General features: G+C 51.9%; 1 protein-coding gene across 1 annotated transcript; it reads left to right on the top strand.

Moving 5' to 3' along the window:
• The first annotated feature begins 10554 nt into the window (after window positions 1–10554).
• Window positions 10555–22665, top strand: EPX (eosinophil peroxidase). The gene is made up of 13 exons (XM_004041269.4): window positions 10555–10751; window positions 10867–10960; window positions 11200–11375; window positions 11543–11660; window positions 11792–11921; window positions 12793–12999; window positions 14760–15078; window positions 16862–17022; window positions 17362–17617; window positions 18048–18218; window positions 20900–21137; window positions 21714–21926; window positions 22228–22665. Exons 1-12 carry the CDS (start codon window positions 10676–10678, stop codon window positions 21913–21915), a joined length of 2148 nt encoding a protein of 715 aa, XP_004041317.2. The 5' UTR covers window positions 10555–10675; the 3' UTR covers window positions 21916–21926; window positions 22228–22665.
• The last annotated feature ends 258 nt before the right edge of the window (window positions 22666–22923 follow it).

Raw genomic sequence — 22923 nt, 5'->3', positions numbered from 1 at the left:
AGTCACATAGCCTCACTTGTACTACATTCTATTAGAAAGAAGTGTGTTGCCAACTCCAGCCCACATTCAAGGGAGGGGAGTCACACCTCACACTTTAAGTGAGACATGTCAAAGAATTTGTGGAAATATTTTTAAATTACCATCAATGAAGACAGGAGCCAGGTCATTTTTAAAATCTTGAATTTTGTTCTATGTGCAATGGAAAGTCATTGAAGGGTTTGGGGTGGCAAGTGTTGGCATAATCTAATTTATGCCCTACAAAGGTCATGTTGGCTGCTAGGCAGAGAATGGGTTATAGAGGTCAAGCCTAATGAAGCAGGGTAAGAATCTGACTTGGAGAAGGAGACCTGATTCAAGTTCAAATTTCTGCACTAGCTAGCTATGTTACACTGGGAAAGTCTTCTAACACGGGAGGGTGTAGGGGTACTCTCTTGCATTTATTATTTATTTTATTTATTTATTTTTTTTTTTTTTTTAATTTATTTTTGAGATGGAGTCTCACTCTGTCGCCCAGGCTGGAGTGCAGTGGCACGATCTCGGCTCACTGCAAGCTCCGCCTCCCCGGTTCACGCCATTCTCCTGCCTCAGCCCCCAGGTAGCTGGGGCTACAGGTGCCTGCCACCACGCCTGGCTAATTTTTTGTATTTTTTAGTAGAGACAGGGTTTCACCGTATTAGCCAGGATGGTCTCGATCTCCTGACCTCGTGATTCACCCGCCTCGGCCTCCCAAAGTGCTAAGATTACAGGCGTGAGCCACCGCACCCGGGTTGCATTTATATGAGGATTTACCTAAGACCTGCAGGAAAGTGTTTGTTTCATGTCCTCCTCCATCAGGTACCTGTTTTTGCTCACCACCATGTACCTAGTACCCAGCATGGGCTGTGGCGTAGGGAGGCTTTCCATAAATATTTGTTGAAAGAGTAAACAAACATATAATATTGTAAACCCTGTGTTAGTCCTTCAGGTCAAACTTCTCTGATCTTCCAGGTCTGGAGTGTACCCACCAACCCAACAAGCTTTGAGGAATTGGGTAGCATCCGGGAGGAACATTGGGGAGGCTCTGGGCTCCATCTCTTCTGAAATAATTCCATGCCCCATCTTAAATTCAAGTCCATGAGATCTGATTTCATTCAGAACCATCACCACTGCCCAGATAGACACAAAGAAAAGTAAGGCCGGCTCTTGCCCAGAGCCCAGCATGGGTGGCAGACCCAGGAGAGCCTGCTCTGGGGACTATAGGCAACATCAAGTGGCACATTCATGGCTGGGTAACGTACTCTCCAGGGACAGTGAGAAGGGGCGAGAGGAGCCTCTCCTTTTCCCATGACACCTACCAGAAGATGACACCGTAGGAGGAGGAGTGGAGAGAGAGAGCAGCCCTCCCATAGCACGAAGAGCCCCAGCTAGTGGAATTCCTGCCCTTGACATTGGGCACTGACTGCAGCCATCTCCAGGGCTGCCGAGGGGTTGGGACTGCCAAGATCACCACCCCCATGCTCACCACCACTGTCAGAGAGACACTGAGGAAACTGTGGCTGGGGACTTGGGGGTGGGGCACTGCATAATTTTTTAAATTGCTGTTTTGCATTTTTGAGCCTTCTGAGTGCCCAGGCAAGAGACTGTTTCATTCAACAGGGTGTCTAGATTCCTATAACCTTCAGGCCTTCATTCTTTCTAGGTGTATTGAGATGCTAAGAGGCAAAAATGCAGCAGCACGGGCCTGTTCTCGTGGAGAGACTGTGTTGGGTTTGTATTTAAAATGTGTCAGGCCGGGCCCGGTGGCTCACGCCTATAATCCCAGCACTTTGGGAGGCTGAAGAGGGCAGATCACTTGAGGCCAGAGTTCGAGACCAGCCTGGCCAACATGGTGAAACTCTATCTCCACTAAAAATATACAAATTAGCCAGGCGTGGTGGTGCACACCTGTAATCCCAACTACTCGGGAGGCTGAGGCAGGAGAATAGCTTGAACCTGGGAGGCAGAGGTTGCAGTGAACTGAGATCTTGCCACTGTACTCCAGCCTGGGTGACAGAGTGAGACTCCTTCTCCAAAAAAAACACAAAAATTTAAAAAAAAAAAATGTGCGGGTCAAGGGAGGTTGGGGGAGGGTGCAGCCCTCTCTCCCAGGCGTCTGCCAGCCCCTACCTTTTTTGTGTTCCTTCCCCTTTCCTGCTTCCCCTGCTTCTGAGTAGCTTCTATCCTCCTCAGGACAGAAGCAACTAGTCCACGTGGCTCACCCAGGAGGGGGCCCCAGGAAACACCTCTTGGCCAGCTGCAGAATCAGTACAATTGGTGCAGCCAGTGCGGCCTGTCAGACTCTGTGGGGGAAACCAGGCCCGCCTTGGCCTGCTCAGGCCTGAGGCATCCTCCCAACCTGTGGAGGTGGCTTCCTTCCATTGGGTCACATCTGGGAACTTGGTTTAGAATTAGTCTCAGGTTGCGATCCCCTTCCTGGCTCCAAGATCATGACACATTCTTTTTTCTCTCTGCTTCAACCATCGAACAAGTCCCAGTCAGCAGCTCCCGCCTCAGAGGGTTGTTATAAGGACTCAGGCAAGAGCAGTAAAGCACAGGGCGCTGGGCTGGCATACAGCAAGAGGCGAGGGGCAAGGAATTGCCCCGGTCAGCTGTGCCCCCTCCTGCTAGAGTCCAGCACTACCAGGGCTCCAGTCACACTGGCAGTGCCCCATGGGTCACATGCCCCACTAGCCTTCCTACTCGTTACTTCATTGATCTAAAGCAAGGTTTGTCTCTTCTGCAAGCCCACAAACCCTCTTCCATGCCCCAGGCCCTGCCCTTGGGAGCTCCTAGTCTGATGGAGGAGGTGAGGTACAAACTGTCACATCAGGCCAAGGCAGGAGGGAGGAGAGAGGGGACAGGTGCTTGCCCTCAGCTGGCCCTCTAGTGTGGACCTGTGCACCTCCCAAGTGCTCACTAGAGAGCCCTCCTGCCCCCGCAATCTTCTTCTTGCCCTTTAGTGACTTTACTAGCAGATCAGAGAGGCCAAGCCCTTGCTCAATGTCACACAGTCAGAAGTGGTGCCAGACTCCCAGGCCAGCTCTCCAAGTCCCAAACTGAGTTTTCTTCAGCCTTGCTAAAGGCAGAGGACTGAGAGCTTCCTTGGTCAGGAGAGTCCTCATCTCTGGACCACACATGTACACATGTGCACACATACACATGCACACATGTGCACACATACACATGCACACATGTGCACACATACACATGCACACATGTGCACAAACTCCTGGCCTGCCTCAGCCTCTGGTACAGTGTGGGGCCACTGCAGTTTGAGCCAGAACCCTCCTCCCTGCACACCCTCAGTGTTCTCACGAAAATAGGGCCAAGGACCTCATTCTCAGGAAGCCCTGGGAGCAGAAGCAGGCCCTTCAGGCCCCGCACTTTGGCCAGTCCCTGCTGTCTCGGTTGGGGCCGTTGGAGCTGAGCAGATAAAGAGATCTAATCAGGCCTGTGGCCAGCAGCTCCACCATGGACGGTTCTTGTGAAAGCAGAAGCTTGAGGTTTTGAGCTGGCCAGGGGAGGGTAGGCAGGTGTGGAGGATATTGGGTATTGCAGCTGAAAGATGCCCAGGAAGGAAAGCTCCCTCATGGTCCAGGGTCATGACCAGGCAGGGCCAGGCCTGCCACAGCAACCACTGACCCAGGGCTGGCCTGGCCCCGAAAGAACAATGCCCCTGAAAAAAGGCACTGAATCCTGACATATGTACAGGCACAATCCATTCCCTGACTCAAGAGCCAGCCATGAAAAGCAAGGTGAGAGCAAATGCATTCATTCCACAAATACATATTCAGCCTCTGCCAGGTATTGTGTTAGGTAATGAGGTTACAGTGAGCATCAAAACAGGCACACACCTGTTTTCTGTGACACTCACAGACCTGCAGGGACTGGAGCTTCGTCAAATCCAACCCTAGAGATATGTGTTTAATGATGTTACTCTCTAGGAAGGGAGCTACAAAAGTAAGGAATGGGAAGGACCAGACTGTGGAGGTGGGACAGAAAAGCTCTCTGTGGATAAGACCCAGAGGATGAATGGGAGTTGGCCAGGCAAACAGACGAAGGAGGCTTCATGGTTATGACCCAAAGCAGGAAGGAAATAGGCCTGTTTTGGGGACTGTAAGCCAGTGGGTTCAGAGGCCAGAGGAATAGAGGGTGAGGGGATGGGACACTGGAGAGGAAAGTGGCAGGTGCCAGACTGTGCAAATCCCTGCGGGTTCCCTTTCCTTAGGAGCAACTGCAGCAGAGGCGACTGGATGTTTACAGGACCAGCGGTGCCAAATCTCCCAAGGCCTTATACTCCCACAGCCACCAGGGAGGGAGGGACAGCAGCAACCAGAGGGCCGGCTGGTCAGGGCCCTCTTCCCCAAAAACACCTCTACCTTCTCTGTCCCCTTCATTCCCAGTCTCCAAGCAGCCTTGTTTTCTCCTGTCACCCCAAGAGCAGTCTTTCTGGTGGGTCTCATTACAAACATTTCCTCCTGTGTAGCTTGGTCTTGGACATTTCTTTTGCCCATTTCCCTTTCTGGAGAAGAGCTCTCCCACACAACTCCCAAGCCTCTGAAGTCCAACCAGGTCCCAGGCCTGTAGGGAGCCTGGCCCAGGCCCAGCAGCGGGTTCTGGACTCCACTTATTGAGGGAAGAGCTCACACAGGCCTTGAAGGGAGCCGGGCTTCCCACATGCCCAGCCCTGGGAGGTGTCCCAAGTGATGTCCCCAGCAGGTGGCCTCCATGTCCAGTGGGTTGTCCATCCTCACCTCCCTTGGACAGCACCCACTCTAACCACCCACCTGGCCAGCCTTGCAATGGCAATGGCCTCAGGACCCACCTGGTGCCCACCCTAAGGCTCTTTGTTCTCTACATCACCTCGTGGTGGCACCCCCACCCCTGCCCCACCCCACCCACCTGGCTTATCAAGGTCAAAACCCTGGGAGTGGCTGAACTGCCATCTGGAGAAGGAAGGGGATTTGGGATGTGGGGAGGGAAGGGGACCTGTCTTCCTTTCCAGGGTGAAAAAGGGCGTGTGGACTCACAGAGTTAGTCTGTGACGTGGTTCACTCATGTTCCACAAACATTTCTGAGCACTGGCCCTGGGCCCAACCCTGTGGTGGGTACTAGGTATGCAGCTGTAAATGAGACCAGGACTGGGGCTCAGTGGCCAGTCCAGGAGACGAACACAGTGACAGCATGCCTTCAGTACAGCACAGTATGTGTTGAGGGAAGTATCAGCATCAGGTGCCCCACAGACAAAAACGGGGTGTCTAATTCAGATCATATCTGGGGAGTGAAAAGGAAAGGGATGAGAGAAGGCTGCCTGGAGAAAGTAATGACGAGGCTCAGTTGGGAAGATGAGTAGAAGTTAATCAGGCAAAGGGAACACGTGCAAGGACCCAGGGGAGAGGGGAACACAGTGCATCAGAAACCTTCAGGGGGATGAAGCTGGAGTGTGGAGGAAGGGTGGTGGAAGTGGTGAGAGCAGAGGCTGGAGAAGTCCTCCAGGGCCTAGGAAGCCATGGAAGGATTTGGAGTTCCCCGGACTGCTGCTGAAGGAATATCATGAATAGATCCCATAGACTGTGACCCTGCCCACTAGGACCCTGGACGGGCTGGGCTCATCCCAGGACACCCACAAGCAGTTCCTTCTCTACCTCCAGTGCTCTCCTCTTCCCTCTCCCTGGGAAACCAGAGTGTGTTGAAGGCGGGGTGGGGCAAGGGTATGGAAGGACATGAAAGCCTCCCAACTTGTCACTTAGCAAAGGTAATTAGACGGGACAAATGCCAGTACCAAGGACAGGGCAGAGGAAGCCACCCGTCCCAGTGCAGAAAATAAGGGGTGCGTCATCTATAGGAAGTTTACAAGAAATAACAACACAGATAAAAGGTCAGGCTGCTTATGATGATCACCATGCAGGGGCAAGTTTACATAATTTCAGAGCTCAAATCCTGCTCCCCAAAGAAATCTTGTGTTGGTCTAGATTCTAAACCATTGCTGTGATTACCATTGGGCTTTAGTAATATGTGGAAGCTTCAAGTTAATGCACTTTTATTGCTTATCCTTTAAGAAGCACTGTCTTCCATGTGGAAGTTGGTTGGGAGAATTCCCAGTCATACAGTGGCTCGCTTTGCTGAGTGTGTTCCCTCTGAGGATGGGCTGATGGCTCAGATTCCTCTGAGCGGGCTTTGGTGCAACATGCGCCTCCTGCCCCTGTTAGCACTGTAGATTCTTGCATTTAAACAGCTCGTTCGATATAAACAATGATAGCACAGTGATTGTAAAGATGAGGAGACAGAACTTGATTTTTAAGTGCAAATTTTACTTCTTACATGAAATATTGTACTGAATTTGAATAATTACTTTAAGATCTAATTTATTCTTTTTAAAACTAACGAATGGATCAAGAAGACAGAAAATGTAATGACATATTAAATATTAAAACTACAAATATGTATGTAGATTTCCCCTTTATTTAAAATGCATTCATGTAATTTAAAAGTATTAATTCATTATACTTTTCTTTTGTATATTATTTATTTGTTTATTTTGTTATGTCTCTACTGGCATGATTATACATAAAATTCGCTAAAAGAGAACTTTTACATATTTTTTGCTGGCCATTATTATGACTTGCTTCATTTAACGAGTATTACTAAAAATTATTTTGTTGTGTAGAGGAGGGGGTATCAAAAAAATAATCTGTTCCCAGGCCAGGTGCAGTGGTTCACACCTGTTACTCCAGCACTTTGGGAGGCCGAGGCAGGCAGATTGCCTGAGGTCAGGAGTTTGAGACCAGCCTGGCCAACATGGCAAAAACCCATCTCTACTAAAAATACAAAAATTAGCTGGGCATGGTGAGGGGTGCCTGTAGTCCTAGCTACTTGGGAGGCTGAGGCAGGAGAACCACTTCAACCCAGGAGGCAGAGATTGCACTGAGCCAAGATTGCGCCACTGCACTCAGCCTGTGTGACACAGCAAGACTCTCTCTATATATATATAAATATATATGTGTGTGTGTGTGTGTGTGTGTGTGTATATATATATATATATTTCCAGTGTCAGATACTCCAGGTTGCTACTGCACAACACTTAATGCTAAGGAAAATCTTGCCAATGAAATCCCAGTGGGCATGATGAAAAGCCCACGAGGGGGACACAGAGGGCAGGGGGCCCTTGCCTACACTCCTCTTCTTGTCCCTGCATGTGGTTGGCCCTGACCAGAGGGAGGAAAAAGCAGATGTCGACGTGGACCACTGTGAGACATGGCGAGCACCCTGCATGTCACCTGCCCCCTAGTGGGGGCCACAGCTGGAGAGGGTGGGTGGGGTCCAGGCTGGAAAGCCCCTGGAGAGGGGCTGGAGAGGTCTCCGTCACTTCATCACGTCCTTTCACTCCGTCTCCAGTGGCCCCGTATCTGGCACGCCCACTCTGACATGAGGAGGAGTGCTTGGAGAGCCTCGGTCTGAACAGCCCTAAACTTGGAGGCCTCCCTTCCAGGCACCCAGCCCTGAAGGGTCTGCAAATCCCTTGCACTCACTGCCTCCACCCTTCAGGCCAATGGCAATTGCTGCCTTTGACAGACAGCCTCAAGGGACCTCAATAAAGGAAGCAACAATAGGGCAGAAAAACAAGGATGTTCAACAACACTGTTGAGCGCCTGCTATGTGTCAGGAATGATGTCTGCGAGGTAGACTAGGAATGACCTCCATCTGACAGTGAGGAGGTGGGCTCAGAGGTTGAGGAGCCTGCCCAAGTGGATGACGGTGCTAGAATGGGGACCAAGGTCAGCTTGTAGCCACCTCCCTGTACTGCTCTCAAGGAGCTCCCGCCTGCTAAGTGCTGTGGCTTAGGCACCAAGCCCAGCTTGTGGGGTGACTCAGAAATGGCTTCCCAGAGGGACCTGCTAGGAAGAGGAAGCTTCCAGCAGAATTAGGAGCTGCTTGGAAGGAGAGAAAAGGTGGGGGTTATATGTGGAAGGTTAGGATGATTGGAGCCTAGGGGCAGGGTCCTGTGGGGGAAACGTGGCAGAAAGTAGGCTAAGGAGACATCCAGAGCCAGAGTCCAGGAGAGCCAGGCAGCAGGCTCTCATCACCACCCTGAGCAACCAATAGGCCCAAATCCCCAAGAGATCAGCCACCATGGCAGGGCTGGGCTTAGAGCCTAGGTTTCTGTCTCAGGCTTGTCCCAATAACCCACGGCAGCCCATGACTGTGGAGAAACCCTTGCACTGCTCACTATTGTTGAAGAACTAGAGTCCCCTCTGCAGGGAGAGCAGAGCTCACTCTGAGTGCTGGGGACCCTGGAAGTACAGCAATCCAGGATACATGCACCCCATCCTGGCTCCAATCTGGGTTACATACACCCCACCCCAACTCCAACCTGGAGTATATGCATCCCATCCCAGCTCCAACCTGCGGTACATACATCCCACTCCAATCCTATCCTGGGTTACATACACCATACCCCAGCTCCAACCTGGAGTACATACATCCCACCCCAACTCCAACCAGGGGTACATACGCCCCACCCCGACTCCTACCTGGGGTATATACACCCCACTCCAACTCCAACCTGGGGTACATACATCCCACTCCAATTCTATCCTGGGTTACATACACCCCACCCCAACTCCAACCTGGGGTACATACACCCCACCCTGGCTCCAACCTAGGGTACATACACCCTACTCCAACTCCAACCTGGGTTATATACACCCCACCCTGGGCTCCAAGCTGTGGTACATACACCCCATCCAGCTCCAACCTGGGTTATATACACCCCACCCTGGCTCCAAGCTGTGGTACATACACCCCATCCAGCTCCAACCTGGGGTACATGCATTCCACCTGGCTCCAGCCGGGGAGCATCTGGCTCCCTGAGGGCCGGGAGGTGACACACAGCTGAGGAGTGCTGTGTGATTTATATAATCTCTCTCCTCCATGAGGTTCCCTGTCCCCATCTCACAGGTTTGGAAACAGGTCCATGGAGGGGTGTGATTTACCCAGTCACTCAGTGGGTCAGCATCAAGGAACCCAGTGTGCTTTCAGCTCCTACACAGTGACTTCTACCCAGGCCCCCCGTTGCAGGAGAGGGGCCTCCACTAAAGATAAGGAGATAAGATTAGGAGGGCTCAGGCCATCAACTGGAGCTTGTGAAAGGGGTTGCTGAAGAGAAGTGGTTGTTTCAAGAGCAACTGTTGGGCTGGTAACATTGCTGTGGGAGGAGGAGGCTGTGGAGGGCACTGGGCAGGGTTTCGGTAGGGTGTGGGGGTGGGGGAGGAGAAAGGACACTTGGAACAGCCTCCCTGGGAGTCTGGAGCAGGCATGGGGTCCACACTGAGGAAGGAATGGACGTGTCCTCCTGAAGAAGGGGCGAGGACACGCAGGCTGCTGGCCACAGTGGTGGTGACTCTGGAACTGTCTCAGGGATGAGCATGTGCTCTCCAGGCAGCTGGGATGAGGTCAGAGGCAAAGGATGAACCTGGCTCATCCAGGGCAGGGAACTACAGGAGGAAGGCTTAGGTGCAGAGAGGGTGGGCCCTGGCGGAAGGCCGACTGGGATGCATTCTGCACTTAAGGTGGAAATGGAGGCGCACTTAAGGTGGAAATGGAGGCTCACCCAAGGTCACGAAGCTAGTGACAGGGCTGGATTCAATCCAGGCCAATCAGACCCTGGTGCAGCACACTGCCTCTAAAGAAGCTACTTCTCACCAAGCCCAATAGGAACTCATAATTGAAATCTACTTCTCAGAGTAAAGCTACTACTGATTGGCACCTAAGAAACTCCAAGAGAATAAAGCCCATGGCGGGCGCTTACTTTTAGGCTCTGCAGCAGCTCACTGGGCTGGGTGTTTTACCTGTGACATCTCGCCATGTCCCCAAAATGGCCCCATGAGGGATTTCACTGCCAGACCCTGCCTCAGTCACAGCCTCACACTCTCCCTGGCACCTTGGAGGGAGTGAGTAGGGCTAGGGGATAAGGAGAGGGGCCAAATCATTCATCACAGATCATTCATTCACTCAACAAACACCTGCTAAGCACATACTAAATGCTGGGCTTTGAGCTGGGTATGGGGGGTGTGTATAACAGTAAGGCAGATTCAGTTTCTGCCCTGTTGCAGGAGGAGAGGCACCCTTCCAATCATCTGGCCCAACTCTCATTCTAGGGATGTGAAAACTGAGGCCTGGAGAGGGAAAGTGGCTTGCCCAAGGCCATGCAGCCAGGCGGTGGCGACTGAGGTGCACCGCTCCTGTCAGCCAACAAATATCCATTGAGCGACACCTGTGTCCCAGGTGCTGCTCTGGGCCCTGGGAGAAGTGCATCAGTGGGCTTGGTAGTAGAGGGTAGGGACGGAGTGGAGGGTAGGCAGGAAGAATGTCCCCAGGCTGGTAGGGGGTGGGGTGGGGGGTTTCAGTCTCAAAACTCCCATGAAAACCAGAGAGAAGTTTCAGAACTCCACCCAAGAGGCTGGGTTTCTAGGGCCCAGAGCTGCCCTCCCCCACCCTAGAATGGGCTATAAAAGTCCCTTCCCAGCTACGTCCGGAGAAGAGCTGGAGGAAGTGAGAGGTCGGCTGGGGGTCCTCAAAGTGAGAGGGGAGCAGAGGATCCTCCCGTGCAGGCTGTGGATGTCACTCACATCCCAGCTGGTGAAGCCTCACCGCAGAGATGCATCTGCTCCCAGCCCTGGCAGGGGTCCTGGCCACACTCGTCCTTGCCCAGCCCTGTGAGGGCACTGACCCAGGTAATAGCCCCCTAGACAGGCAAGGAGGAGGGAGGGGAAATGGAAGGGGAAGCACTTGGGTCTTGGAGGGGGCCTTGTGGCTTGCTGAACCCTGAGTCCTCATCTCTTTGAACAGCCTCCCCTGGGGCAGTGGAGACCTCGGTCCTGCGAGACTGCATAGCAGAGGCCAAGTTGCTGGTGGATGCTGCCTACAATTGGACCCAGAAGAGGTGGACTTGGGTCTGGGGGCTGCATGGGCCTGGGAGGATCAGTGAAGGGCATGGGCCCCAGCCAAATTCACCTCACTCATCACCCACCTCTGGACCCCATGAACATTTCCTGTTGGTAGAGCCTCCCTTCCATCCATCCTTCTGTCCGCTTGCCCTGTCCTGACTGTGCCCCAGGACTGGGTCTCTGCTGGGTGGGTCTGCACCCTCTCTCCAGCCCTTACTCCTCCTCTCCCGGGCAGCATCAAGCAGCGGCTTCGCAGCGGTTCAGCCAGCCCCATGGACCTCCTGTCCTACTTCAAACAACCGGTAGCAGCCACCAGGACAGTTGTTCGGGCCGCAGATTATATGCATGTGGCCTTGGGGCTGCTTGAAGAGAAGTTACAACCCCAGCGGTCCGGACCCTTCAATGTCACTGGTACTCTGATCCCCACTGAGCCCGCTGGGCCTGCCCTGGCCTGGAGTAGAAGGAATCCAGGAGAGGGAGGCAGGGTGCACAGGCTTGGGGTGCTGGGAGGAGAGAGGGTAAAGGGATGGGAGGTACAGAGCAGGCCAGCTCAGGTCTGCCCGCTTGCCTTCCCACAGATGTGCTAACAGAACCACAGCTGCGGCTGCTGTCCCAGGCCAGTGGCTGTGCTCTCCGGGACCAGGCCGAGCGCTGCAGCGACAAGTACCGCACCATCACCGGACGATGCAACAACAAGTGCGTGCGGGGCGGCAGGAGGGGCTGCCCCTGCCTGGGGGACCTCTCCCTTCCTGCACCCACCCTCTCCCTCCATGCTGAGCCATCTCCAGGCCCTGCCCCCTGCTAACCTATCCCACCCACGGCTGCAGGAGGAGACCCTTGCTAGGGGCCTCCAACCAGGCTCTGGCTCGCTGGCTGCCCGCCGAGTATGAGGATGGGCTGTCGCTCCCCTTCGGCTGGACCCCCAGCAGGAGGCGCAATGGCTTCCTTCTCCCTCTCGTGAGTTGGGGCTGAGGGCTTGGGAGGTTGCTTGATCTCTTAAATGCGGGGAGTAAAACACAGCCCAGAGTCACCCAGGCAGGACTTGAACCCAGGCCCTTCCACTGACCAGTGCAGTGACTCGTGGCAAATAACACAGCTTTCTGAGGCTTAGTTTCCTCATCTGTAAAATGGCCCTAAAACCTACCTCGTAGAGCCTGTGTGGATATTGAAGTCCTTGGTATAAATAGCTATATAGGACATGATCTATTCACGCTAACCATTACGGTGTTGTAGGGTTTTTTCTGAGAAAATTAGTGTCAAAGTCTTGCTAAATATAAACAGCTATATACCTTAATCTGGCTTTATCTATTGATCTATTTCACATTTATCAACTCATCAGTTTTCTATTGATATATCGATATAGCAGTCTATCATCTACCCATCTATCAACATCTATTAATTAATTTTCTTCTATCCACCCTTCCATCTGCTGACCCCATACTCCCTACGTGTATTATCCATCACCTGGCAACCAGCCCATGCACCTGTGAATCCATGCTATCATCTGGTTAGCTATCAGTCTACAAATTGATCTATCTATTTGATCTCCCTTCCCCTCTGGGAGAGCTGGTGAGGTCTGAGCCAGTCAACCTAGCCCCTCTCCTTCTCTTTACCACCGGAATCCTCAGGAGCCCAGCCAGAAACCATCCTTCTAGGAATGAGAGCAGGAGGTGGCTACGCCTCCAGGGACAAAAGGGGCATGGAGGGCAGAAGAGGAGAGGCTGTCAATTCCAGCAGGGGAGCTGCTGCTCCCTGAGTCCTGGGTTGGCTCTAATACCTTGTGGGGTCAGGGAGCCCATGTCCCGTGCTGATGTTATTTCCCCACCAGGTCCGGGCTGTCTCCAACCAGATTGTGCGCTTCCCCAATGAGAGACTGACCTCCGACCGTGGCCGGGCCCTCATGTTCATGCAGTGGGGCCAGTTCATTGACCATGACCTGGACTTCTCCCCGGAGTCCCCGGCCAGAGTGGCCTTCACTGCAGGCGTTGACTGTGAGAGGACCTGCGCCCAGCTGCCCCCCTGCTTTCCCATCAAGGTACCTACCCTCAGCCAATCTCCCATGCCCTTGTGTGGCCTCCCCCAAAGGCAAGATGCTGGGAGTGGGGATCTGGAAGACTGGAGCACCATCCTTAAGGAGCTGCCTGTGGAGCTAGGGTATGAGACAGAGACACAAGAAACACAGCTGAGCAGAGACCCCGCGCTGTGTGTGTTTGAGAGGTGGGGGTAGGGCAATCTGCCAGGAGGCTCAGGTCAGGCTTCATGGGGTGGGAAGCCCTTGAGACAGGCCTTGACCCATGGGTCTGAATCCAACAGGGGAAGCCTCTGGGCCCCTGCTTTTGGCAATCTAAGGACCTCTTAGCTCTTGCCCTTCTCTCCTTCCCAGAGTAGTCCAAGGGTCCTGCGGCTCTTGCCAGCTTCTTGGGCTTGGGCTGTAAGTAGGGTCCTAACCTTCAGGCTAGAAGCCAAGGACAGTGTGGGGCACTAGGGAAGAAAAGATAGAATCCAGGGAGCAGAGTCTCTGCTAGGAACATAGGGTTGACACACGTGCACACACACACTCTCTCACACACACACACGTGAACACACACACTCTCTCCCTCTCACACACACACGTACACACACAGTCACCCTTAATAGGTGGGGCCACATTCATGAGGGATGACATGTGAGGGCCTCTGGATGGCCTCTCCCCGTTGCAACCTTATCTATTCCTCAATCCCTGGCTTAGGGGCACCTCCTCTGGGGAGCCTTCTCAGATCTTCCTATTGCACTTTTAACATATGTCCTCCCCTCCCCTCTCCTCTCTCTCCTTCCTTCCTTCCTTCCTTCCTCTTTCTTTCTTTCTTCTTTCTTTCCTTTCCTTCCTTCCTTCCCTTCCTTCCTTCATTTCCTTCCTTCCTTTCTTTCTTTCTTTTTCTTTCTTCTGTCCTTTCTTTATCTTTCCTTCTTTCTTTCTTCTTTATTATTATTATTATTATTGTTTTGAGACAGAATCTCACTCTGTTGTCCAGACTGGAGTACAGAGGGGCAATCTCAGCTCACTGCAACCTCTGCCTCCTGGGTTCAAGCAATTCTCATGCCTCAGCCTCCCGAGTAGGTGGGATTACAGGCATGTGCTACCATGCCTGGCTAATTTTTGTATTTTTAGTAGAGATTGGGTTTCACCATGTTGACAAGGCTGATCTCAAACTTCTGGCCTCATGTAATCCACCTGCCTCGGCCTCCCAAAGTGCTAGGATTATAGGTGTGAGCCACCACACCTGGCCCACATATGGCTTTTCTATCAAGCACAGAAGATGCCACTTCAACTTAGTTTCTTAACTCTATGTGTGTGTCTTTTTCCACTGAACTGCCAGCTTCCTGAAACCTTTCTTGTGTTTTTTTAACCTTCATAGTCTCCAAAGCAGCAAGCAAGAAAGGGGCTTAGAAAAGGTCTGTCGAATTGAACAGAATTAAAGAAGCTCAGGCCTAAGAGTCAAGAGAACTAAGTTCTAATCCCACCTTTCCTGCTAACTGGTTGTCACTTCCCCTCTCTGAGGCTGTTTTCCTTGCTGTAAAATGAGGATCGAGATTGTTTCAAAAGCCTCATTCATTCCTAACCTTTTGAGACTCTATGAAACAAAATGTTAAGGACACTCAGACTGAAGGGGTGAGCAGCATGAGCCTGGGTGAGTCAAGGAGGGCTTCCTGGAGGAAGGGAGTTTTAAGCAAGGTTTTGAGGAGGTGGAAGATGATGGAGAGGAGTGAGTCTGCTATTGAGGGGGCCCCATGTCACTGGCTCCTCTTCCATCTCAGATCCCACCCAATGACCCCCGCATCAAGAACCAGCGTGACTGCATCCCTTTCTTCCGCTCGGCACCCTCATGCCCCCAAAACAAGAACAGAGTCCGCAACCAGATCAACGCGCTCACCTCCTTTGTGGACGCCAGCATGGTGTATGGCAGTGAGGTCTCCCTCTCGCTGCGGCTCCGCAACCGGACCAACTACCTGGGGCTGCTGGCCATCAACCAGCGCTTTCAAGACAACGGCCGGGCCCTGCTGCCCTTCGACAACCTGCACGATGACCCCTGTCTCCTCACCAACCGCTCGGCACGCATCCCCTGCTTCCTGGCAGGTCAGACAGGGAGGAAGGTGGTGTCTTCCCAGGAAACAGCCATCCCTGGGGTCCCAACTGGGAAGCCATGGTGGGATGTGGTGAAGGTACATGGTTTGGGACCTCAGTATTAGGCACACCATAAGCATGGATCTGTGCACAGCCATCATAGAATCAGAACGTTGGAGTCCCTTTGCAAGCTCCCTGTGTGTGGCCAGAGATGACTGCTTAACCATCTCCAGTGACAAGGCTCTCACCGCCTCTATGGCACCCCAGCTCAGCCACAGGCAGCTCCGACTGTTAGAAAGTCTCCTTATTTTGATCACATATTCACCTATTCCCCTTAATCATGCTTCTGGAACGTCAGAAAAGACACTGTCTCTCTTTCACGCAGGAATACCTCAAAGTAGCTGTTAACTCCATCTCCATTTCTTTTCTCTTCTCTGGGATAAATTTCTGTAGTTCCTCCCTGTCTGCAGCTGTTGCTAGACAGTTAATACCTTCTTCTGGAAGCATAATTTGAACTTTCCTCAGGGTCTTTTTTCCCATGTACATGGTTACAATAATAATGGTAGTCATTTCTCATTAAGATATTTATCTTATTATTATTATTATTTTAAGATGGAGTCTCACTCTGTCGCCCACGCTGGAGTGCGGTGGCGTCATCTCAGCTCACTGCCACCTCTGCCTCCTGGGTTCAAGTGATTCCCCTGCCTCAGCCTCCCGAGTAGCTGGAATTACAGGTGCCTGCCACCACGTTTGGCTAATTTTTGTATATTTAGTGGAGATAGAGTTTCACCATGTTGGCCAGGCTGGTCTCAAACTCCTGACCTCAGGTGATTCACCTGCCTTGGCCTCCCAAAGTGTTGGGATTACAGGTGTGAGCCACCACGCCCAACCTTATCAAGATATTTAAATGTGCCATCTCTAAACCTTGCAACAGCCCTGAAAGGAGGGAATTATTATTGTTCTCATTTTACGATAAGAAACTGAGACTCAGGGAAAGTGAATCATGCGCCCAAGAGCACAGAGTTAGTTTCAAATGGCAGAGTCCACTTGAGAACACAGTCAGTGTAGTATCAAGGTCTCTGCCCAGTCCACTGTATTCCACTGTTTTCCTCACAGAGAGTCGGCCCCAACCCCTCTTTTGAAGGATTGTACATTTGTGTGTCCTGGAAAGAGCAGCATGTGCCTTCGGGAGAGGTCAACTGAACTAAGACCTTGTGCAAAAGGGTTTAGTTAAAACCAAGCAAATGATGGAATTAACTTTCTTTCCCTGCCTGTAGTAGGTCTGTTCGTAAGAACAGTCTCTGCCCAACCCTCCCTCTCTTCCTCTTTCCCTCTGGTTCACGGGGGAGAGCAGTATTATACCAAGCCCAAAGATAGGAAGAGGTACACCAGCCCTTGGCAGAGAACACCCAGGCAGATGCAGCTCATGGACAGGTGGGCTCTCAGTCCCAAAGTCAAGGTGCCCTTGCCCATAGCTGGTCCAGGCTATGGATCTGGTTGTCTTGTAGAGTAGAATCCTTAGGCAAAGATGCCCCTGCCTGAGACCAGCAGCTGCCCTGTGCTTTCCCACCTCACCCAAGCCTGCTAGGAACCCCCGGTCCTCCCGCTCCTGGCCTGTGGTGTTAGGGAGGAGGGTGGCGATGAGGAGCCTCAGCACAGCTGTAGAGATGGAGGTCCAGTGAGGGCCAGGAGTTTGGCCCACCCCGTCTCTCCCGTCCTCAGCCCTGGGTCTACCCTGGTAGAAAGACATTTCTCTGGGAAAGGCTGCAGTAAATCTGAGCTTGGGGTTTTCAAGGTGACACCCGATCAACGGAAACCCCCAAACTGGCAGCCATGCACACCCTCTTTATGCGAGAGCACAACCGGCTGGCCACCGAGCTGAGACGACTGAATCCCCGGTGGAATGGAGACAAACTGTACAATGAGGCTCGGAAGATCATGGGGGCCATGGTCCAGGTAAGGAGCTCTGCATCCCAGCATCCCCCAGATGACAAGCTTGGCATGAGAAGCAGTCCTTAACACATCCTTGCGGATGTGCCTAAAACCAGCTGGGTCTGGGCAACTGGCGGAGCACCTGGACCTGTCCTCTTGCCCCGATTCTGCCTCTAACTCCCTGTGTGACCCTGTCTGTGTCACTCACCCTCTCTGGGCTTTGTATCTCCACCCACCAATAGGAAATTAATGTTGTCACATTTGACGTGATGACAATAAAGAATATGTCTGAGCCACCCTTTGAAAAGGCAAGGGTATGGGTGAGTAGCCTCTGGGGAATGTTCCTCCTGTCTTCCCTTCCAGATCATCACCTACCGAGACTTTCTGCCCCTGGTTCTGGGCAAGGCCCGGGCCAGGAGAACCCTGGGGCCCTACAGGGGGTACTGCTCCAATGTGGACCCACGGGTGGCCAATGTCTTCACCCTGGCCTTCCGCTTTGGCCACACAATGCTCCAGCCCTTCATGTTCCGCTTGGACAGTCAGTACCGGGCCTCCGCACCCAACTCGCATGTCCCACTTAGCTCTGCCTTCTTTGCCAGCTGGCGGATCGTGTATGAAGGTGACCAGGTTTTCCAGGGGGCAAATGGGGGTGAGGGTGGGGAGCATGCCCTCCCCTAGGTGGGCCAAGCTTACTGCCAGGAAGCCAGGCTGCTGCAGAGGCCACTGCTAATATCTCCCCAGGACAGTGGAAACAAGGCAGGTGCCAGCAAGACCCTCAGTCACAGGCCTCCCATCCTCTGTGGAATGAGAGGATTTTTTAAAGGGGTGGAGACTAATGTCAGATTGATGGGGAGCTCACCTTCCATTCCTTAAGAAGTACCTCCCAGCTCCAGCTGCTTCATGTCTCTCCAGAACTCTGTTTCCTGACAAACGTTACTAACATACCCGACTGGCTTGTCCAGCTCTGGGCTAGCTTGGCATCATGTGATAACCCAAGTAGCTTCCCAGAGGCTGGTCCAATCTGTGCTGCTCACATTCCCTGCCACCAGGGGGCATCGACCCCATCCTCCGGGGCCTCATGGCCACCCCTGCCAAGCTGAACCGTCAGGATGCCATGTTAGTGGATGAGCTCCGGGACCGGCTGTTTCGGCAAGTGAGGAGGATTGGGCTGGACCTGGCAGCTCTCAACATGCAACGAAGCCGGGACCACGGCCTTCCAGGTGAGGGGGCTGTCCACCTCTTCTCCCAGCTTTGCTTAGGCCAGGCTGCTCAAGGGGTTCTGGGAAGACCCTGGTACCTCCTTTCTGACTGGGACTGTCTACAGGATGTGCAGGAGTGCAGAGGCATGCAAGGCCAAGGTCGATGTCCCAAAGCACTCCTGGAACACCGCTTGCTGTCCTGCCATGGCTCCCCCATCCACTGTAGGGGCTCCAGTTTTAGGTTCACCACAGGACCAGGACTTAGGCTCAGGAGCTGAAAAAGGGAGGCTCGAACTTTCCAAGTAGAAAAAAAGCAATAGGCTTAAAAGGCAGGGAAGAACTGCTCCATTCCCAACACGCTGGCAAGTTCCAAGGAGGAAGGCTAAAATTCCAGAGCTACAGAAACGCTCCTTGCTCTAAGTGGAGAAAGGCAAAGAGCCTTAGAGGCAGGGAATAGGTGGAATAAAACTAAGGCTGCAGTGGCTATTTGGTGAGGGCACAAATGACTTTATCCCAGGAAAGAAGAAAATGTAGGCACTTTGTTAGTCACTTTCATGTATATTAATTTATTTTGTCCTCCCAATCACCTTGAGAAGCAAATGATTACAGCCATTTTGTAGATGAGAAACTATGTTCAGAGACAGCTAGTAATTTGCCCAAGATCACATAAATAAGAAGTAGTAAAATCTGAATTTAAATTTACAATTTCTCCTTTCTTCCCCCTGTTCAACCCCAGTAGGGGAAGGTTTTGGCCACTGCCTTGCTCCTCTCTCCTTCCCACCTCCTACCTCCCTGTCTAGAAAGAACCTGAAGGCCCATCTGCCCATGTATGAAGCAGTGGCGGCACCTCCTACTGCCCACCCCACTTCACACAGTGCCTGGTAGAGCACAGCAGGCACTCCGGAAACCTGAGCTTCTTTCCTTTCTTAAACTTGGGCGCTCCTGGCAGCTAAGGAGCTGTGGGCGCCCCCTGCTGGAGAGCTGAGATCGCTAGCCATCCAAGTTTCTATTAGGTTTTGAAGGGAAGGCAGGGGTTAAGGAAAGACACAGAGAGAGAGGGGGCTCAACAGCCAATGCAGGTATTTATTTCCAGCATAAAACCTACAGAGGTGGGGGACCAGCTTATTGCCAGAGCCTGCCGCCGCCTACAGCTGGGGTACTGGGTATGGGTATGGGCAGGAGGGGTCTGGGTCGTATGGCTTGCTGCCCAGCAGGATATTGATAAGATGTATCTATGATCAGGTCCTTTTTTCAGTGGGATGTGGTAAGATGTTCCTTGGACCTTTGCCCAGCAGGATATGATAGGGATGTTCCTTCAGTTGGGCCTTTGCCCATTAGGGTATGTTATGTTTTTCACGGCCCGACCTCCTGTGGAACGTTTCACATTGACCAAGGTCTGGGAAATGGTGGGGGGCTTACAAAATGGTGCAGTTTGGACTAACATTCTTGCCTTCTACTTTGATATAAAAGGAAGAGCTAGAGAGCTGAGATCGCTAGCCACCCAAGTTTCCACATTGCGAGCTTCTGCTCCCCGCAATACCTGTGCCCTCCAGAAATATTATCCTGACACTAGCTCTTGCAATCTCCTCTAATCCCTTCCCAAGTCCAACATCAAACTGGGAACTGGACAACCTGGTTTGAGCTCCACTTAACAGTAAAGTGACCCTGAAGCCTATGGTTGCTCAACTTTAGTAAACATACCAGATATAGTTAGCATGCCATAAAAGCACCTCACAAAGGTGCTGTGAGGGTCCTGAGATATTCACCCAATAGTGCTCAGTAATGGTAAAATACTGTGTGGTTTTCATGTGTTCCGCTGGGGGATGGTGTGTGTGAGCTGTAGTTCAATGGATGACATTGGGCTGGTGTTCTTTCGGGACATGGCAAAGCTATCTCCTACCTTGATTGTCACATCTTATGATGTGGCTTGGCCCTGTGTGGGATCCTGATGGCTGACAAATTGGTATGGCTGGTCTTTGGGAGTTTCTGAAAACTTTTTAAAAACTGCTTTATTGAGATGTACCATAAAATTCACCCATATGAAATAGACAATTCAATGATTTTAGTGTATTTAGAGTTATGCACCCATCACCATGATCTAATATCACACCATTTTCATCACTCCCCAAAGAAACCTTGTAAGAACAGTCAATCCCCATCCCCACCCCAGCCCCAATCACCTCTAATATACTTTGTGTCTCTATATTGGCCTATGCAGGAACTCTCATATCAACGGAATCATAGTGTGCCGTCCTTTTCTGAGTAGATGAATTTTATCATTGCTCTCCATTTGTTCGCTTGTTCATTCATTTATTCATTCGCTCATTCATTCATTCTACAAACCTGATGGAGAGTCTTTTATATTCTGGGTACTGTCTTACTTGTGTCTAATGAATGCAGTCGAGCCCAGTAATATCACTAAGTGTCGGATTTGTGGTTATGAGTTTTGGGTTAAAACCCCTTTTTAGGTTAGGACACACTCCTCAGTCTGATGCACACTGAGCATGGTTGTCCACTCACATTTTCAATCAGAGGACAGAAACCTGGTCTTTGGAAGGTCTAGGGACTCTTCTGCCAGCAGGATCTTCTGGTTCTGCCCAATATTGACTGGCCACAGCTTCCCCCCAGAGGACTGGTGGAGAGAAACAGAAGCTAATGGGAGGTCAGCAAGACTGAAGCTGCTTCTCCCCATTCCCCTGCAGGGTACAATGCTTGGAGGCGCTTCTGTGGGCTCTCCCAGCCCCGGAATTTGGCACAGCTTAGCCGGGTGCTGAAAAACCAGGACTTGGCAAGGAAGTTCCTGAATCTGTATGGAACACCTGACAACATTGACATCTGGATTGGGGCCATCGCTGAGCCTCTTTTGCCGGGGGCTCGAGTGGGGCCTCTTCTGGCTTGTCTGTTCGAGAACCAGTTCAGAAGAGCCCGAGATGGAGACAGGTAAGTGACCCTATCATAAAAGACATCAGCACCAGAGGCAGAGCAGAAAAACACTAGCATTTCAAGACTAAACATTGAAGAACATTGCTCTTTTTAGTATCATTTCTTCCAAGTTCACAGGATCTGAAATCAGGAGGCTCCTCTCTGAAAAGCCGGGTCAAAGGAAGAGAGACACTGACCCAGGCAAGGCCCATATTGCCTGAGCTGGAGTCATCTTAAACCCAGGAGGTTGCCTGGAAGCCTCACTGTTCTGGGTTGGTGGATCCCAGAAAACATGGGCAGAAAGGGCTAAATCTGGTTTCCCTCCAATACATTTGTGATTTAAGACCTGACTCCTTATTTGGAGTTGGTATTGCCCGAGTTCAAATCCAGCCCTGGCCACTTAACTTACTGTGCACTTAATACAGGGCAATTTATTTGGCCACTGAATTTGTTTCATTTCTGAGATTCCAATCTTGCAGGAATTTTGTGAGAATTGAATGGAATAATATATGTAAAGTACCTGGCACACAACAGGTGCTCATTACAAGGTAATTCCTCCCCAACCTTCACCCACATCTCTCGACTGCCTGGTAGGTTCTGGTGGCAGAAACGAGGTGTTTTCACCAAAAGACAGCGCAAGGCCCTGAGCAGAATTTCCTTGTCTCGAATTATATGTGACAATACCGGTATCACCACGGTTTCAAGGGACATCTTCAGAGCCAACATCTACCCTCGGGGCTTTGTGAACTGCAGCCGTATCCCCAGGTTGAACCTGTCAGCCTGGCGAGGGACATGAGGCTTCTGCAGGTAAGGGGAGGCCACCTCCAGCACCCTGGGCTGGGTTAAGCCCTCACATCCTTCCCTGGATGGATGGCTGAGTCCTCTTAGGTCTCTAAGCAGAGAAAACAGAACTTGTCACTAGGTACTCTTTCCAAGTGGCTTCCCAATGTGCTAGTTTCTGGGCTGACAGTCAATTCCAGGCCCTAGGACTTTGGGGGGAAATTATGAGCATCCAACTATCCTCAGCTTGGTCACTAATACCTGAAAACAGCTCCATTTCTAAACATCCAGTAAATTCCTCACTTATCCAGTTCTGTTACTTCCACAGGAGTCTATCCCAAGCCTCCAGCTTTTGGAGACAAGGGGAAGGGGAGGACCATGAGGCTGCCTTGTCTCCCTGGAGCAACTGCAGGCTGCTGACGCTTCTGCTGGCTACAGCTCAGAGCTGGGTTCCCCAGCCGGGAGTGAGGGCTGGGGGCTCCTATCAGCAATGGACCTTCCCACCTTGGGAGCCTCTTAGGTATTAGGCTATGAATCAGCGCCATGTGCAAAGGCTTGGGAGCCAAGCCATGTGGTCTTGCACCCCAGGCAAGAAAAGTCAGCTGGAGGGTTACAGCACTTTCTGCTGTTTCCCAGCCCTCCCTCCCCTCCCTCACCATGACTAAGAGACCACTCAGTCCTAGCCTCCAGACACCCCACAATACTCCTCTGAGCCTGAGGCCAGGCAGCATGCTCTGCTTCTACCAATAAAGCACTGCTAAGGGCAGGGGCTGCTGTTTCTGTGTTGGGCTAGGGAAGACGTGGCCTCAGTTCCATGCTTTGCTCCAGATGTTTAAGAGAAGGGCTGTTAACACGCAAGCTGGCACAACCATCTAAGCCTCTCCTGGGGGCTGAATTAGGAGAGCCCAAAGAAACACTGTGGAGTAGGGAAAGGCAGAAAAGGGGAAGGGCAGACATGGTAGGGGCCCCGACATTAAGAACACCCTAGCCATACCAGCAACCTGAGCAGACAAACAGCCAACAG

This window comes from Gorilla gorilla, chromosome 4 (genome assembly GCF_029281585.2).
Source record: "Gorilla gorilla gorilla isolate KB3781 chromosome 4, NHGRI_mGorGor1-v2.1_pri, whole genome shotgun sequence".
Classification (NCBI taxonomy): domain Eukaryota; kingdom Metazoa; phylum Chordata; class Mammalia; order Primates; family Hominidae; genus Gorilla; species Gorilla gorilla.
This window is presented reverse-complemented; position numbering and strand designations above follow the sequence as displayed.

Excerpts from the sequence above, each read along its gene's own strand:
- EPX (XM_004041269.4), top strand. The coding sequence starts at position 10,676 with ATGCATCTGCTCCCAGCCCTGGCAGGGGTCCTGGCCACACTCGTCCTT. Across the intron at positions 17,618-18,047 it reads CTGGCGGATCGTGTATGAAG|GGGGCATCGACCCCATCCTC; the intron begins GTGACCAGGTTT and ends CCCTGCCACCAG. Across the intron at positions 18,219-20,899 it reads CCGGGACCACGGCCTTCCAG|GGTACAATGCTTGGAGGCGC; the intron begins GTGAGGGGGCTG and ends ATTCCCCTGCAG.